This window comes from Molossus molossus, unplaced genomic scaffold, assembly GCF_014108415.1.
Source record: "Molossus molossus isolate mMolMol1 unplaced genomic scaffold, mMolMol1.p scaffold_m16_p_4, whole genome shotgun sequence".
NCBI lineage: Eukaryota > Metazoa > Chordata > Mammalia > Chiroptera > Molossidae > Molossus > Molossus molossus.
In genome coordinates this window covers 3,164,500-3,181,622 of record NW_023425377.1, presented here as the reverse complement: position 1 = coordinate 3,181,622, position 17,123 = coordinate 3,164,500, and the positions used below count along the sequence as shown (strand labels likewise).

Below are 17,123 nucleotides of genomic sequence, written 5' to 3'. Positions count from 1 at the left end.
TACTTGGCATATTCTCTTGCAACTTGCTTTTATCATTTAACATATATCATGACATTCTTTTCTACCTGACAGAGCTACCTCACTCATTGTAACTGCACCATCACAGTGTTTCATTCTACGCGTGTATCACAATTTATGTCACTCCTCTGTCAATGGGGATTTGGGTTCCAATGTCTCACTATTATAAACAATGCTGCAATGTGGATTCTTGTACATACATACACCTTTGTACAGTTATGCAGATTTTAATATATCTGTCTATGTTGCTGGGTCAAAGGGCATGCATATTAACATTTTTGGATATAACTACATTGCCACCATGAAAGGCTAACTCCAGTCCAACAGCATATTCTCCAGTGCAGTGAGGAGGTGCTGTTGGTCCATGGCCTCAACGACACAGGACATCAACAATTGTTTGAATCTTTGTTCATTCCAGAGAGGTGAATGGCTTGCATTTCTCCATTTCTTTTTATTTATTTATATATTTTTTATCCTCACCCAAGGAAATTTTGTTGTTGTTGTTCAGATAGAGTGGGAGGGAGAGAGAGGAAGAGAGAGAGAGAGAAACATCAACATGAAAGGGACACATCGAGTGGTTGCCACCCGCACGACCCAACCAGGGCAGGGGACAAACTGCAACCAAGGCACGTGCCCTTAGCGGAAACTGAACCCAGGTCTCTGGACCGCAGGCCGACACTCTAACCACTGAGCCAAACCGGCCAGGGCTCCATTTCTTTTTAACATGTAGATACACTACAGTGTTTAAAAAACTCAGGGCCTTTGCCAAGTATTTCTGTGGCTATGGCTATAAAATATCCCCACTTAGGCCAAACATTCTGGTATGAATAGAAGTCTCAGGCTTACCTTAAAATTTCCTCCCCGAAACCTCTAATCAGCCAGTTCTCCAAGGATCCCTGATTCCTTTAGTGGAAAATATTTAGAGACCACAATTTGGGTGCTGGGGTGCTTAATGCCATTGGGTTGATTTTTCCCCCTGAGGAAAATAAACAATTTTCTATCTAGAATTCTATATCCAGCCAAGCTATTCTAGCTATGAGGACAATATTTTTAGTCGTGAAAAAGTTCAGGAAATTTACCACCCATTAATTGATTACTAGCAGGCATATCAGAAAGTGGGAGGATCAACCAAGAAAGAAGATTTGGGATGTAGGAAATAGTGCAGCCAGTCCAGGAGAAAGCTGTCCAGAATGACTGCTATACTTCAGTCCCATTCGAGTAAGAGGATGGGCAGCTTCAGGGAGGGGGCGCTGATAGGGTGGAAAATATGACTGAGAGGTTGGGCATGGAAGGGCAGAGCTGTAGTTAAAGGCAGGTCAGGAGGTAAAAACTGACCTCAGCTTGGAACAGCCAACGTGGGGCTTCTCAGAGCCATTAAGTGAACCGTTTCCAGGCACAAATTGGGTCAGGGAGGAACCAGGGTCTTCCTCCCAACTTGAGACATAGACTGAATGTTGATGCCCCTCCCATGTCTGACCACCGTCAGGTGAGGCTCTGTGCAATTTTTGTTCTGTAATTTTTAAACAAATGTCTTTATTTTTATCTTGGACCATTCTTTTTTTTTTTTTTTTTTTTGCATTTATTTTCAGATAGAGCGGGAGGGAGAGAGGAAGAGAGAGAGAGAAACATCAACATGAGAGAGACACATCGAGTGGCTGCCACCCACACAACCCCAACCAGGGCTGGGGACAAACTGCAACCGAGGTACATGCCCTTAGCGGGAACCGAACCTGGGCCTCTCTGGTCCGTGGGACGACGCTCTAACCACTGAGCCAAACCGGCCAGGGCTTGGACCATTCTTTTTTTTTTTTATCCTCACCCGAGGACATTTTTTCTATTTTTTTGTTCAGGTAGAGTGGGAGGGAGAGAGAGGAAGAGAGAGAGAGAGAGAGAAACATCGACATGAAAGGGACACATCGAGTGGCTGCCACCCGCACGACCAACCAGGGCCGGCGACAAACTGCAACCGAGGTACATGCCCTTAGCGGGAACCGAACCCGGGTCTCTCGGGACCGCAGGCTGATGCTCTAACCGCTGAGCCAAACCGGCCAGGGCTTGGACCATTCTTAACATACTTATTTAAGTTTCTGCCATATTGTTCCAAGAACTTAATTTCTATCTGGAGTGAATTCATGCTTTGATTGGTAAATAAGATTTCTTCATGTTTTGGAAGCCTACTTTGCAGACAGGCTCATCTTGATTAGGAGGGTTATTTTTTATTTTTATTTTTGGGGGCCAGTGTTTCGGTTTTATTCTTTTCCCCCCGTCCAGCAGTCCAGCAGTTGTTGGTTACCTCTGCGGTAACCAGGAGACGTGGTAACAGTGCTCTGGGATGCTGCTCTGTAATGGTACCAGGCATGCTGCTGACCCAGGGAAGAAGGCAGCACGTGTCTGGCCTGGACTCCCCATCATAAAGGTAGCTCTTAGTCCCCTTTGCCCACCTTCCTAGGTCCTCAGCTTCTTATAATCACAGGTCCTAGCAGCAGGGGGCAGCCCTGTTCCCAGTTCTGTTTCACCCAGCGAGCCCGCCTTTGGCTCTTCTTCACCAGGATCTCTTAAAGTGTCCTTTCTCCCCAGAACTGAGCTCCCAGCCCCCCTCACCCCATTCATTTCCAAACCTAGAGCCCAGGAGGCCTTTGCTTCTAACCACTCACATAGTTTTTGCTGATTTTTGGTTTCTGGAGATGTTTACCTTGCGTTATGAGCCTCTTTTTGAGACTTTTACATTTTCTACTTACAGGTGTTATCTTTCACTGCTTTTTTATTGAAGCAGGAATGTGTAGGTAGAAGTGGCCGATTAGATGTAAGATCTTTTTGTGAGGCTTCCAGGAAAGCTTTTGTGTGTGTGTGTGTGTGGGGGGGGGGTTAATTCTCGCCCAAGGGTATTTTCCCATTGAGTTTTAGATAGAGTGGGAGGGAAGGAGGGAGAGAAGGGGGGGGGGCATCGTTGGTTGCCTCCCATACAGTGGGGGGACCAGGGCCAGGGATTGAACCTGCAACCTAGGTATATGGCCTTGATAGGGAATTGAATCTGCAACCCTTTGTTCTGTGAGCCTACGCTCTAACCGCTGAGCCAAACCAGCCAGGGGCGGGAAAGCTCTTTAAAAGAAGCCAATTCACTTGGGCTCTTGCAGTAGACTCATATGAAGATTCCTTTTCCTTTTTTTAAATTGTAAAATTTATGTAACATAAAAATAACCATGTTGAAGTGCACAGTTCAGTGACATACGGTTCTAATCCAAAACATTTTCACCACCTGGAAAGGAAATTCTAAAATTTTACTAATGCGAATTTGCTTTCGAATTTTGAAATCTTGAATCCACATAAAATGTATTTAATATGTGAGCTAGGGCCCTGGCCAGTTTGGATCAGCGGTTGGAGTGTCAGCCTGTGGTCCAGAGAGACCTGGGTTCGGTTCCTGCTAGGGGCGCGTGCCTTGTTGCGGTTTGTCCCGGGCCTTGGTTGGTCCTGCGGGTGGCAGCCACTCGACGTGTCCCTTTCACGTCGATGTTTCTCTCTTCATCTCTCTCCCACTCTATCTGAACAAAAAATGGAAAAATGTCCTCGGGTGAGGATAAAAATATATATATAAATAAATATATATAAATATAAAACCCTAATTGTACTGGAGAGTGGTCACTGGTGGAATATAGGTATTACATATGTATGGAATGTATGGAATACCTTATTCTCCCACAATGCCAAAGGCTCTGTTGTCATTTGGTAAAAAGTTAAGTTCCATTTGTCCCAGGCCTGTTCTCTGGCTCTTCGTGATCCTTTTTAACTTTTTCTTTATGGTAAAAACGTCAGAAAGATGCATACTTTCCGGTTCACACAGTCATCTCTGGGGGAATGTGTGACATATTCTTTTTATTGTTTTTGTTGGTGTGCATTTCGACCTACTTCCAATTTTCGTGTATTGCAATCTAAATTTTGCCCCCGGCCCTTATTTCTTTATCATTCATGTTTTTTAAAATTGCTTGGCTGTGCTAATTTGATTAAATTTTTCATCTGTGTTCCAGAATCTCTCTCCCTTGCTTGGCGGCTGTGAGGAGGCCCCTCATCCCAGGGGCCGGAGTCCCCAAGAGCCGGGACTGGGGGTGACGAAGGGGAGGAGCGAGGTGAACGAAGTGGGGTGTGGGGCGGAGGGGTGATGTGAGGTTGAGGGGTACAGAGAGGGTCCTGCGCAGGCCCCGCCCACGTGTGGGCGGAGCCTCCCTCAAGGTCTGCTTCACGCACAGCCCGGGGCGCGTCGAGCTCTGTGCGCAGGCGCGCGTCGCGTCTCCGCGGGGCGTCCCGGTGGGCTCGGGCCTCCCTCGGCGCTGTCACGCGTGGGGCGGGCGTGGGGCCTGGACGGCAGGCGGCAGGAGGCTACGGGGGCCGTGTCCACACTGAATAGGGGGCCGAGCAAATGCGCTGCAGGTGCCGCGGGGTCTCCAGTCTCATAACCGCCGAGGCGCCAGAACGCCGGCCCAGAGGACGGAGGACGGCCCGGGGCCCCGCCGGCTAGGGAGGTGAGGGTGACCCGGGGTGCGCCCTGCCCTGGGCGCTGCGGCACTCGGGTGGCGCCCCTTCCTCTCTTAAATTTACTTTTTTATCCTCACCCAAGGACATTTTTGCATTTATTTTCAGAGTGGGAGGGAGGGAGAGAGAGAGGGATAAACATCCACGTGAAAGGGACACATCGAGTGGCTGCCACCCGCACAACCCCAAGGGCCGGGACAAACCGCAACCGAGGTCCGTGCCCTTCGCCGGGCCGAACCGGGTCTCTCTGGTCCGCTGGCCGAGCTCTAACGGCTGAGCCAAACTGGCCAGGGCTGGCGCCTCCTTCCTAAGTCCCCAAATGCACACCCGAAGTGTGTGTGCCCAAGGCCTGCCAGGCCGGTTGAGTCCGGAGGCTCCTTTGAGCTTCCTGCGGCCCTGTGGACATCCCGCCCGTGGCCCTCCCGCCCGTGGCCCTCCCGCCCGTGGCCCTCCCGCCCGTGGCCCTCCGCCCGTGGCCCTCCCGCCCGTGGCGCTGCGCGGGCCTGCGGAGCTGCCGGCCCTTAAGGAACAGCCGCACCCGAGGGCGCGCTCCACTGGCGCCGCTGCCGTCCCCAGCCTCCTGCTTTGCGCTTGGGGAAGGGCCGCCTGAGCATTCTGGCAGCTGCGTGTTACTAGACAGGCAGACCTGGGTCCCCTGGTGAAGGTTCCAGCTAAAGTGAATTTGTCCCCTAGGCTCTGCTGGGACCAAGCAACTCGACTGAGGCCAGAAGGAAGGGGCTTCAGGAACCGGACTTTCACCAGGAAGAAACCCTCCTCTCCAGCCCGCCATCAATCAGAGCGTCAGAAGAGGCGGCAGAAACCCAGAAAAGGAGCCTGTCGCTTCGAGGGGCCAAGGCTTGAACGATTTCACCATGTTCAGAAGCTGTGAGTCACTTTGCAGCAGAAAGAAGGGAACTGGGACCGAGAAGGGTGGCTAGGGACACCTGGTGGAAAGGTCACCTTATGGACGTTGGGATGCTGGAGGATTCCAGAGCTGGGAAGCATCTGTCTTCGACCCCCGCCCCCACCCGGCACCCTCCCCTCCCTTTATTCTCCACTGATTCTTTCCAGAAGCTGAGCAGCTTTCTAACCAGTCGTCAGCATGTCAGCATCTGGCTGTGCTGCTGTCTTTCATCTTACCGGGTGGAGAGTAGTCAGGGAGGGTTTGCAGGGTTACTGATTCCGTCTCATTTGAGAAGGAAAAGAGAATGTGAAAGGAGACATGACTCATCCAGGACCAATGAGAGGCAAATGGGGAAAGTCAGTTGCCAACTGCTGTCTTGGTGTCATCCACGCAATCAGACTGAAGCAACTTTCCTCTTAAAAGGTCCTTTTGAGAAACAGCAGTTGAGTTTTTTTGTTTGTTTGTTTTTTTTGTTTGTTTTTTATCCTCACCCGAGGACATTTTTCCATTTTTGTACAGACAGAGTGGGAGGGAGAGAGAGGAAGAGAGAGAGAGGGAAACATCGAGTGGCTGCCACCCGCACGACCACCCAGGGCCGGGGACAAACTGCAACCAAGGTACATGCCCGTAGCGGGAACCGAACCCAGGTCTCTCCGGACCGCAGGTAGACGCTCTAACCGCTGAGCCAAACCGGCCAGGGCAGCAGTTGAGTTTTTAAAGAGACCTTTGTTTAAGGCACCTAGCCCCCTTTCCAAAACTTATGAGGATTCTTGGGTAACAATAGACGTACAAAATAAACCATGTAGGTTTTCCCTCCGGAAATCAGTTTCTTTTTCTTTTTAAAATTTTTCTTCATTGATTTTATTTCATTTTATTTTGATAGAGGGTGATATGATCAAATTGTGTGTGTTTATTTTATTTTATTTTTGTTACAGATGTTTCTCCTTATATTCCCCATTGACACCCTCCTCCCCATCCCCCCACCCCGTCTTCAGCTTGGTTGTCCATGTCCACTGGTTATGCGTATACATGCATATAAGTTCTGAGGTTTATTTCTTCTCTCCCCTCACCACCCCCTCTTCTTCTTTATTGATTTTAGAGAGAGAGGAAGGGAGAGGGAGAGAGATAGAAACATCAATGAGAGAGAACATCGATTGGCTGCCTCCTGCACGCCCCCACTGGGGGTTTGGTCCACAACCTGGACATGTGCCCTGACTGGGAATCAAACCAGTAACCTCTTGGTGCATGGGTCAACACTCAACCACTGAGCCACACTGTCCGGGCCAAATATTCGTTTCAATGATGACATCATATTTCATCTTTTGAGATGCTATTATCTGCCTTGATACTTCAGTTTTAAATGTGTCTGTGTTAGTGAGAAGGGGGCATAAAGAGTTAAAGGAGTTGTGAACACTGCAGGTTTAAAGAGTCACAAAGAGACGGATGTTACCGTCTTCTCCGCCAAGGTTGAAGGTTACCAGCTGGTGTGTAGAAGTTTGTAGGGGGACATTCGAGGGGCTGCAGGGCCAGTCTGCTTTCATTCTGTTCCTCTTTCCTCCTCTTTCCTCCTCTTCCAGATACGCCTTCCCAGGTTTCCACCCTCTTCTGAGAACAGGCAATGAACAAGCCCCAGGTGAGTGGCTTCTTTTCTTGATCCCTTACTTTATTTACCAGTGGAATTCATGGCTTTTGGAAGTGTGTTTGTATGCCAAGATGGAAAAGTAGAAATAGATAAAAAGGCTACTTCCGGGAAAATGAAGTGAGTGAGTGGCACCTGACTAGCAGGCAGAGGTGACTGTCCTCTGCAGGTCACGCGGTCCTACCTCCACCAAAGGTGAGCAGCGCCTTTGTCTTTGACCTACACAGGATTTTCACTGACCACAAAGAGAAGTCAGCCAGGTATTCCCGGGACAGATAGACTTCCTGGCACTGGAGTCTGGAAAAAATGCCTTTGGAGGTGTTCATCAGTGAAGAACCAGTAATTGTTCTTTATTGGAAGTAGAGGGCAGAACTCAGTGGGGTTTTACTAGGGACCAAAGCAGTCACTGCCCTCAGCCCTGCTCTCCTGTTACACTGTGGGTTTCTCACGCCTCTGACGTTGCTTATGCGCTGGTACCACCTTAGTGAAGATCCGCTATTCACAGAGGCCTTGCCTGATAATACAAACCAGAACTATCTTTTCTGCCGTTGTTTAACACCAGCTAGAATGACTCTAGCATAGCTCTCACAATACCTTATTACAGGGGAAATGTTCACAAATAGGGTTGTCTCCTTACTAAGATGTAAGCTCCTTAGGGCTGAAGAAAGGGATTGATTTAGCTCAGTATTCCCGGCCAGCTGGGAGTTTCAGACACATGGTAGGAACTTTCTTTTTTTGATTGTTTGTTTGAATTAATAAGTTAATACACTGCCTGGGTTTTCCTATCAGGATATCACTCTATCCCACAAAGTAAAATAAAACATGGTATAGAATAGACGACCTATATAATATTGATGGTAAACTCTCAACATAAACATGTTAAGAATTATTTTCCAGCCCTGGCCGGTTTGGCTCAGCAGTTAGAGCGTCGGCCTGCGGTCCAGAGAGACCTGGGTTCGGTTCCCACTAAGAGCACGTACCTTGGTTGCAGTTTGTCCCCGGCCCTGGTTGGGTCGTGCGGGTGGCAACCACTCGATGTGTCCCTTTCACATCAATGTTTCTCTCTCTCTCTCTCCCTTCCACTCTATCTGAACAAAAAAATGGAAAAATGTCCTCAGGTGAGGATAAAAAAAATAATTATTTTCCAGGTGTCTCTCGCATGCCACCCAATATTGATCTCTTTGGCTTGAACAGCAATGTGTTGATTAGGGATCTGTGTTATTCAAGGATGTCACTGTGAGCTTCATCCGGGATGAGTGGCTACAGCTGACCCGTGTGCGGAGGACCCTGCACCGGGGACGTGATGTTGGAGAACGACGACCACCTGGTCTCCGCAGGTGAGGAATTTTCCCTGTGCAATGCCTCACAGCAGGTGTTTCTTTTCCTTTCCATCTTAGCTGCCCACCTGTATGGGCCTGTAGAGGAGGTTAACCTTTGTGTGTACATCGAGCACAGAAAGAATGTTTGTGTTCTCACCTCCCTAATGAGGCGTTCAGATGGGCACCTTTATCACGACACCTTCCTCGTCCCTCAGGGGCCCCAAGAGCCAAGCAGCTTGTCAGAGGTCTGACCCCGTGTCTCACTCACAGGGCATTGCATCACCAAACCAGAGGCGATCTGCAAGCTGGAGCAAGAAGAGGGCTCGTGGCCATTGGAGGGAGGATTCCCGGGTTGGAGTGGTCCAGGTGAGTCAGTCATTACCAGAAGAAAAAGAGAAGCCAGTGGAAATCAGGCCCCAGACGGCTGGTTCAGAGGTTGGAGCCTTCCATCTGGAGCTTAGTAATTCTGTTTAGGGCCCTCAGACCTTCGGAAGTAACCCAACAATGAGCCCACACACTTCGGATGACCCAAAGCACACTGCCGTCTGTCCCTCAAATGCAGTGCTCTCCTGTTCTGCCCAACTTCTAGGGAAGCGGACCATTCTTGTGCCCAGTGTTGAACCCCCGCCTGCCTCAGCTCAACCCTTGTTCTTGGTTTCTCTTTCTCTAGTATTTTCCCTCCATTTTCATCGAGTATTTTTTTTAACCCCCCCCCCCCCCCGCAAAGGCTTTCACTCATTCATTCTGCAGATATTTCTAATATGTGCCATGTACATTTTGGTGGTGGGGACGTGCCTGTAAGCAAACGGTATCCCTGAGCTCCTGGAGCTCACAGGCCAGCAGGAGAGCCGGCGTCGTAACCCAGCTTTCTTATCAAGTGGTGACTAACCACGAAGAGAATGAAAGCCACTGGCTGGAGACAGAGGTGGGGTGTGCTCCCTGCAAAGGTCAGAGAGGGCCTTTGGACAAGATCAGCATTAGAGCAGGTAGCTGAACGAAATAAGGAGGTGAAGCACAGGGACTGTGGGGGTCCCGGGCAGAAGGAGCCCGTTCTCATGGCCGGAGGCAGCTGTCGGTGCTGGCTACACGGCTGCGGTAATTCAGAGGGTGCTGCTGGTGTGAAAATCGATGGAGCAGAAATAAGATCCCAGAACCAGCTCCACACGTGTGGAGATCAGAGACGTGAGAGAACAGGCAAAGGGGAGGTTATTCAATAAGTGATGTTGAAATGGTTATTTATCCTCATGGGGGAAAACATTCTGCCTTTACCATTACACAAAAGTGAATTTTAAAAAAACATGTTGCCCTGGCCAGTTTGGCTCAGCGGTTGGAGCATCCACCTGCGGTCCGGAGAGACCCGGGTTCGGTTCCCGATAAGGGCATGTATTTTGGTTGCAGTTTGTCCCCGGCCCTGGTTGGTCGTGCGGGTGGCAGCCACTCGATGTGTCCCTTTCACATCGATGTTTCCCTCTCTCTCTCTTCCTCTCTCTCCCTCCCATTCTGTCTGTACAAAAAATGGAAAAATGTCCTCGGGTGAGGATAAAAAAAAAACCACATGTTATATTTATGTTATATACATTCATTAAATTAATACAAATTCAGTTTTATTTATTATTATTTTTTAGTCCTCACCCAAGGCATTTTTGCATTTATCTTCAGATAGAGCAGGAGGGAGAGAAAGGGGAAGAGAGAGAAAGAAACATCAATGTGAGAGAGACACATCGACTGGTTGCCACGCACACAACCCCAACCAGGACCGGGGACAAACTGCAACTGAGTTATGTGCCCTTATGGCCCTGGCCAGTTTGGTTCAGGAGTTAGAGCATTGGCCCGGGCCTGGGTTCAGTTCCTGCCAAGGGCACGTACCTCGGTTGCAGTTTGTCCCCACCCCGGTTGGGTTCATGTGGGTGGCAACCAGTTGATGTGTCTCTCTCACATTGATGTTTCTCTCTCTTCCTACCTCTCTCCCTCCCACTCTATCTGACGATAAATGCAAAAAAAAAAAGGCCTCGGGTGAGGATAAAAAAAAAAAAGTAAAATATGTAAAACTTGTATAAGAAAGTACAGAAAGTACAGTGGAATATGTTTATAATTACATAGAATGGAAAACATTATGATATTGTTATATAGGTATCATTATCTATATACAATCCTTACGAAAGGATTTCCCCAACGGCATACATACTATTTATAGAAGAAAAGTAGATTAATTATGTTAAGAGGATTCAGTTATCACAGAACACCATAAAAAATTTCAAAAGACATGGCATGCAGTGAGAGAATTAGTTATAATACATATAACCAGCAAAAGTTTAATATCTAACATACATTGACAGCTTTTCTGAAATAAGATGTTTTACATTATTCCTTTGACTTAATTTCTGCTTCCTCCCACTAGATGTAAACCTCACAAGAACAGAATTTGTGTTCATGTCTGTGTCTCCACTGTCTGGGGTAGTGCCAGCCACATTTTAGCATTTGATAAAAGTTTGTTGAATGATGAAATCCTACAAGTTGATAAGAAATAGTAAAACCACCTGACAGAAGAGGGGACAAAAGGCGTACTCAAAGAGGAGGCACGGACAGGAAACAAGCACAAATGATACAATATCTACAATTTCACTGGGACAATGAAATAGCAAATTTGGCAAAAATTAGACAGCTTACAGCCCGGCTGGTGTAGCTCAGTGGTTGAGCATCGACCCATGCACCAAGAGATGGCCAGTTCGATTCCCAGTCAGGTTGTGGGCCAAATCCCTAGTGGGGGGCATGCAGGAGGCGGCCATTCGATGTTCTCTCTCATCCATGTTTCTATCTCTTTCTCCCTCTTCCTTCCTCTCTCTCTCAGATCAATAAAGAAAAAAAAAAAAAAAAAGACAGCTTCCAATACCGAGCAGTTATGATCACATGATCACCGTCCTGGGAACAGTCTGTCGAGACTGGGTCTCCTCATGTTCCTTCTCTGATGGATGCTCCAGCGCCCCAGCCATCTGGAGATTTGAGCACTCTACTGTCCTTGAGGTCTGAACAATCCCCACCTTCTCTGTCCTGTCTTAGTCTCATCTGCAGCCCACTCTCCACTTGATCTGCAGCACTTGTCCTTTCCTCCTCAACGTGGCAGAAACTAGCCCCGAGTCATTTCCTCCGCGGTGTCAGTTCCCACCCCTTGTTTCCACTTCAGGAGGCTCTTTCCCGTGTCTGACAGCATCTAGTCAGGATACTGATCTCTTCATAGTTTCTCTTACTTTCTAGTTTCCTTCTGTAGCTTCTATTCTTACCTTCCCGTGACCTCACTGAAAACCAGAATCTTCCTCTCTGATGCTTCCGTCCCTAATTGTAAATGTGTATCTTTAAAGCTACAGTATCCACTCCGTCTTGTTGCTCACCTTATGTAAATCTATATGATAGGGTTGTCCTCTGTTCCTTAGGACACCTCTTCTTAAAAGGAACGTATCGGTTCACATTCATGCCTTTTTTTTGGTTGCTGTTGCTCAGAAACTCAGGATGCATTCCATTGGCTCGGTCTCATAAGTGAGTATCGCTCTGACCTCCTCTGCGTCGGCGCCTCTTCTGTGTGCGCCTGTCCAGTTCCTAAAGACGGGGTGTGGACTGGGCCTCCATGTCCTTCCCGGTTGTGCTTGTTTTACACGTGTTTACATTTGAGCTAAAGTTTTCACATCCGCTGCTGAATTACTCGAACCAACATTAATCCCTCTCTTCTTAGAATTCTCATTTCACTTGTTGGCTAAGCCACAAGCAGCTCAGACTGGATCATACACTGTGACACCTGAGAGCACCTGGTTCCTTGCATGAGGCTTTTGTCCCCACCTGAAGGATCTCTTTCTTTCCTCCTCTTCAACGCGATGTGCAGTAGATAGGAGATACATTCATCTTTTAATACTGACAGATCTGTTTATTCAGAAAGCATTTTCTGCCCTGACCAGTTTGACTCGGTGGTTAGAACATCCGGCTCGAAGACTGAAAGGTCACAGGTTCGATTCCAGTCGAGGGCACATACCTGGGTTGCAGGTTCGATCTCTGGTCCCGGTCAGGGTTGATATATTTGAAATTCAGTGTTACCAAGTGCTACTTGGATATAGTTCATGCTTTCCAGAGTGTACTAATTAGAAGTATAGGTAGTGACTACTTTCAGTGTTTGAGAAGATGAAGTTTAAGAGACATGATCTGAAAAAGAGCGTGTGGGGGTGGGGGTGGAGGGAGCTGCCTAGGGAGAAATACAATTCCTGGAGGACATCTGAGTTCTTAGTTGAACCAAAGTGGAAAAGCAGGCTAGCTGAGCGTAAGAATCTGTACCAGACTTGTAACTTGTGATTGGGAATGAATATTTTTTAAAATATCGTGTTTTTTTGGTAAGGGTATCTTGAACAGTTGATAGAAATCTTTTCCTGTCCATTGGCATTTGGATAGTGGGCTATATCTACGTAGACATAGATGATCTGTTTTATCCCACACCTAAGACTTCCTGTGATATGTCTCCTGAACATTCATGTACACTAATATTCCTGTCACTCTACTTCCTGGCTGTGGTTTCTGTCGGCCTGACCCCATTCTCCGAGCTCCTGTACAGTGCTTTCCCGCAGTTCTTCATTTCCTGTGTTTAGTTTCCCCTTCTTATTTTATTCCTAAAGGTCATATTTTAAAAATAGCAAATATATATGTGTTCATTGCTAGCTTTGCTCTTTCTTTTCCACTATAGCAGGCATTTTCTATTTTTGTTTTTTTCTGATCCAAGGAGAAATACATGCTTGAGATTTCATCCTAGGCATTTGGGCCTGAAAATTGAAAATTATACTCACATAGGAAATGTGTTAACATTTTGAAAGTATACTTATGTTTTTTATTTCTAGAAGTGAGGAAATTTGGTGGTCAAATAAACAGAAGCCAGGAAAACCAAGATAAACATTTGTGGCAAGTTTCACTCATCAACCAAAAACACTGACTAAGAAGAGAGAGAATGTTTTCAGAAAAACATTTATTCTGGGCACAAACCCAGTTCCTGCAAGAAAAACATCCTGTCAATATGACTCATGTGGAACGAGTTGCAGAAATGTCTCAGAATTAATTACTGGTGATAAAAATCATTCAAGTAAGAAATGTGATGAAATTAATGCATGTGGGAAGTTACTTCTTGAAAATAAGCAAGAAAGCACTCATATTGGAAAGAAATCTGAAAAATACAACGAAGAAGAGAAATCCCTAAGTCATGATAAGGACCTTATTGAGCAACAGAAAATCCAAACGTTGGGACCATCATTTGAAGACAAGGAGTGTGGAGAAGCCGGCCTTAACAAAGCAGCCATCCTTCCACTGAAGAGGGCTCAAACAAGAGAAATCCTGTGATGATAAGGAACATGGGGAAAATATCATTGACAAGTCAGCCCTCAAAGAACATCAGGAAATGCACATAAGGAAGAGTCACTCTGAAGTTACTGAGTACAAGAAGTGCATCCTCTTTAAACATCAGAAAGATAACATGGAGGAGAAAACCCATGAACCTAATGAAAATGAGAATAATTTGAACAAGAAGTCACATCTCATTCAACCTCATAAAACTCACACAGGAGAGAAGACCTTTGAGTGTAGTCATTGTGAGAAATCTTTTGACCAGGAGTACCACCTCATTCAACATCAGAAGACACACAGAAGAGAAACCAGGTGAAAGTAATCAATGTGGGACCACCTCCCAGAAACCACAACTCAGACCCTCAGAGAAATCGCCCAGGAGAGAAACCCAGTGGACGTGACAAAGCCGCTGTGAAGTCGGCCCTAACTGAGCAGCAGAGAACGAAGTCAGAAAAGCTTTATGTGTACAGGGAGGGTAAGAAATCCTTTCGACATAGCTCAGCCCTAAAAGTCCATCAGAGAATTCACTCGGGAGAGAAGACCTATAAATGTACTGAGTGTGGGAAAACCTTCTGCTATAAGTCAGCCTAATATACACCAAGTATCTCATACAGGGAAGAAACACTATGACTAGGATGACTGTGGGAAAACCTGTGTGAAGTCAAATCTCACTGAACATTAGAAAATTCACCCAGGTTTTAGCCCTGGCCAGTTTGGCTCAACGGTTAGAGTGTTGGTCTGTGGTCCAGAGAGACCCGGGTTTGGGTCCCGCTAAGGTCACGTATCTCAGTTGCAGTTTGTCCCCGGCCCTGGTTGGGTCATGCGGGTGGCAACCACTCGATGTGTCCCTTTCACATCGATGTTTCTCTGTCTCTCTCCCTCCCACCCTATCTGAACAAAACACGAAAAAATGTCCACAGGTGAGGATAAAAAAAGAAAAAAATTCACTCAGATTTGAAACCCTACAAATTTAACGAGTGTGGCAAGTCTTTTTCATTGAATTTGATCCTCACTGCACACAAAATCACACAGGGTAAAACCCTATGGATGCAATGACTGTGAGAAGTCCTTCTACAAAAAGTCAGCCCTCACCACACATCAGAGAACCCACACGGGGGAGAAACCACATGGATGTAATGTGGGAAAGCCTTCCATGTGAAGTAAACCTAATCAGGATGAGAACTCACACTGGTGAGAAATCCCTTCCGTGTAATGAATGTGAAACATCATTCTATGTGGTCGCTTGTTCGTATTCACCAGAGAAATCACACAGGAGAGAAACTACATGTAGGCAGTGAATGGGAGAAAGCTTTTCTGTGAAGTCAGCTGATCACCAGAGGACACGTTCAGCAGAGAAGCCCTATGAATGTAATGAATGTCAGACATCCCTTCACCATAAGTCAGTCTAGCTGTTCACCAGAGAACTCACACAGAAGAGAAACGCGGTAAATGTCATGAATGTGGGAAACCCTTCTGTATGAAGTCAGCTCTCAGTCAGCACCAGAGAATACACACAGGGGAGAAACCCTATAAATGTAAAGAGTGTGGGAGAACCTTCCAGAAGTCACAGCTCACTAAATATCAGTGCACGCACACAGGGGAGAAGCCTTGTGAATGTAAGGAATGTGGGAAAACCTTCCAGAAATCACATGTCATTGGACACCAGAGAACACACATTGAGGAGAAGCCCCATGAATGTAATGAATGTGGAAAATATTTCTTTTATAAGTCAGCCTTAACCATACATCAGAGAACTCATACAGAAGAGAAACCCTGTAACTGTAATGGATGTGAGAAATATTCCTGTGTGAAATTAGACTGCACTGTACATCAAGAGAACTCACCCAGGGTAGAAACCCTTCGCATGTGGTGAATATGCAGAAAGCTTTTATGTGACTGGTCAGAGGACTCACACAGGGGTGAAGCCATGCGAAGGTAAGCGGTGTGGGAAGTCCTTCCGTACGAAGCCAGTCGTCACAGCACACCAGCACACAGGAGAGAAGCCTGATGGGAGTCGTGAATGTAGGAACCCCTCTGCGAGAAGTCAGCTCTCATGGAACATCAGGTGATTCACACAGGAGACATACCCTAAATTGCAACAAATGTGGAAAATCCTGTGTGAGGTCAAATTGTGTCACACTGTAGAGAACTCGTGGGAGAAACCTTATGAATGCAGTAATGTGGAGACTCCCTTCGGGGTCAGTTTGGTCCTTAGGTGACACCAGAAAACACACCTGGGGTAGGGGCTGGAGGGCTCCCCATGAATGAAATGAATATTAGAGAACCTGTGTCACACCTTACTAAACATCAGAGAACTCCACACAGAGAGATTCCTGAGAACATCCTGTACTCTAGTATCTACCTATGAGTCAAATATGTACTTCAGAGGAATCGGGGGAAAACAAGAATGCAGCAAGAGTTTTGTTTTGTTTTTTTTATCCTCACCCGAGGATATTTTTCCATTTTTTGTACAGATAGAGTGGGAGGGAGAGAGAGGAAGGGAGAGAGAGAGAAACATCGACGTGAAGGGACACATTGAGTGGCTGCCACCCGCACGACCAACCAGGGCCGAGGACAAACTGCAACCGAAGCACGTGCCCTTAGCGGGAACCAAACCCGGGTCTCTCTGGACCACAGGCCGAGGCTCTAACCGCTGAGCCAAACTAGCCAGGGCTGCAGCAAGAGTATAAAAGCATTTAAAAACTCACAACTTGCTGAATACCAGTTAATTGATACCAGAGTAAAATTATATAAATATTTGATATGCATGAGTGTTCAAGAAAACAACTGTTTGATAAAAAAGGAATTAAGATGGGGGCATCTATCAATTTAGAAAACATGGATATGTTTCTTTTTCTAGAAATAATGTAATATGAGAAGCCATGATTCTAATGAGGTACTGCCTTTTGAAAATGTGACATAGGTGTATCTGATGCTAATGACACTCATTGTTGGAATACAAAGCCTCTTGAAAAACACAAGTTGCAGCAGCAAGGTGACAGCATTAGAACCTTGAGGAATCCTTGAGGTCAGCAAGGCCTAGGCGTGTTAGTACAAATACATATGTTGTGTATGTTTGATTTACGTAGCAGACATCCAGACAGTGGTCAGCCCTGGCCGGTTTGGCGCAGTGATTAAAGCGTCAGCCTGCAGACCAATGAATCTTGCGTTCAATTCCAGTCAAGGACACGTACCTCAGTTGCAGTTCATCCCTGGCCCCTGTTGGGGTCATGCAGGAGGCAGCCAGTAAACATGTCCCTCCCACATCAATGTTTCTCTCTCTCCCCCTTCCTCCCACTCTAAAGATAAATAGAAAAATATCCTCAGGTGAGGATTAAGAAAAAAAAAAACAGTG

General features: G+C 46.8%; 1 protein-coding gene and 1 long non-coding RNA gene across 4 annotated transcripts in view; one reads left to right on the top strand and one right to left on the bottom strand.

Annotated features, from left to right (window-relative positions):
* The first annotated feature begins 4,378 nt into the window (after positions 1–4,378).
* Positions 4,379–17,123, top strand: part of LOC118616231 — a 13,826-nt gene continuing 1,081 nt past the window's right edge. The window contains exons 1-5 of the long non-coding RNA XR_004956537.1: positions 4,379–4,532; positions 5,236–5,427; positions 7,024–7,079; positions 8,313–8,422; positions 8,675–8,770. This is a non-coding gene — a long non-coding RNA (uncharacterized LOC118616231). The remainder of the gene's footprint in view (positions 4,533–5,235; positions 5,428–7,023; positions 7,080–8,312; positions 8,423–8,674; positions 8,771–17,123) is intronic.
* The window catches only part of LOC118616228 (zinc finger protein 12), a 21,422-nt gene continuing 17,839 nt past the window's right edge, over positions 13,541–17,123 (bottom strand). The window contains exons 6-7 of one of the 3 annotated variants that reach the window (XR_004956535.1): positions 15,613–15,856; positions 13,541–13,759 (exon numbers count right to left, since the gene is read on the bottom strand). Coding sequence is in view for 1 of the 3 variants with exons in the window: in XM_036241706.1 (XP_036097599.1) it covers positions 15,813–15,856 (44 nt within the window). In the remaining 2 variants the exon portion in view is untranslated. Of the gene's footprint in view, positions 13,760–15,483; positions 15,857–17,123 lie in introns of those variants that run through there. The other 2 variants (XR_004956536.1, XM_036241706.1) reach the window with 2 other exon arrangements.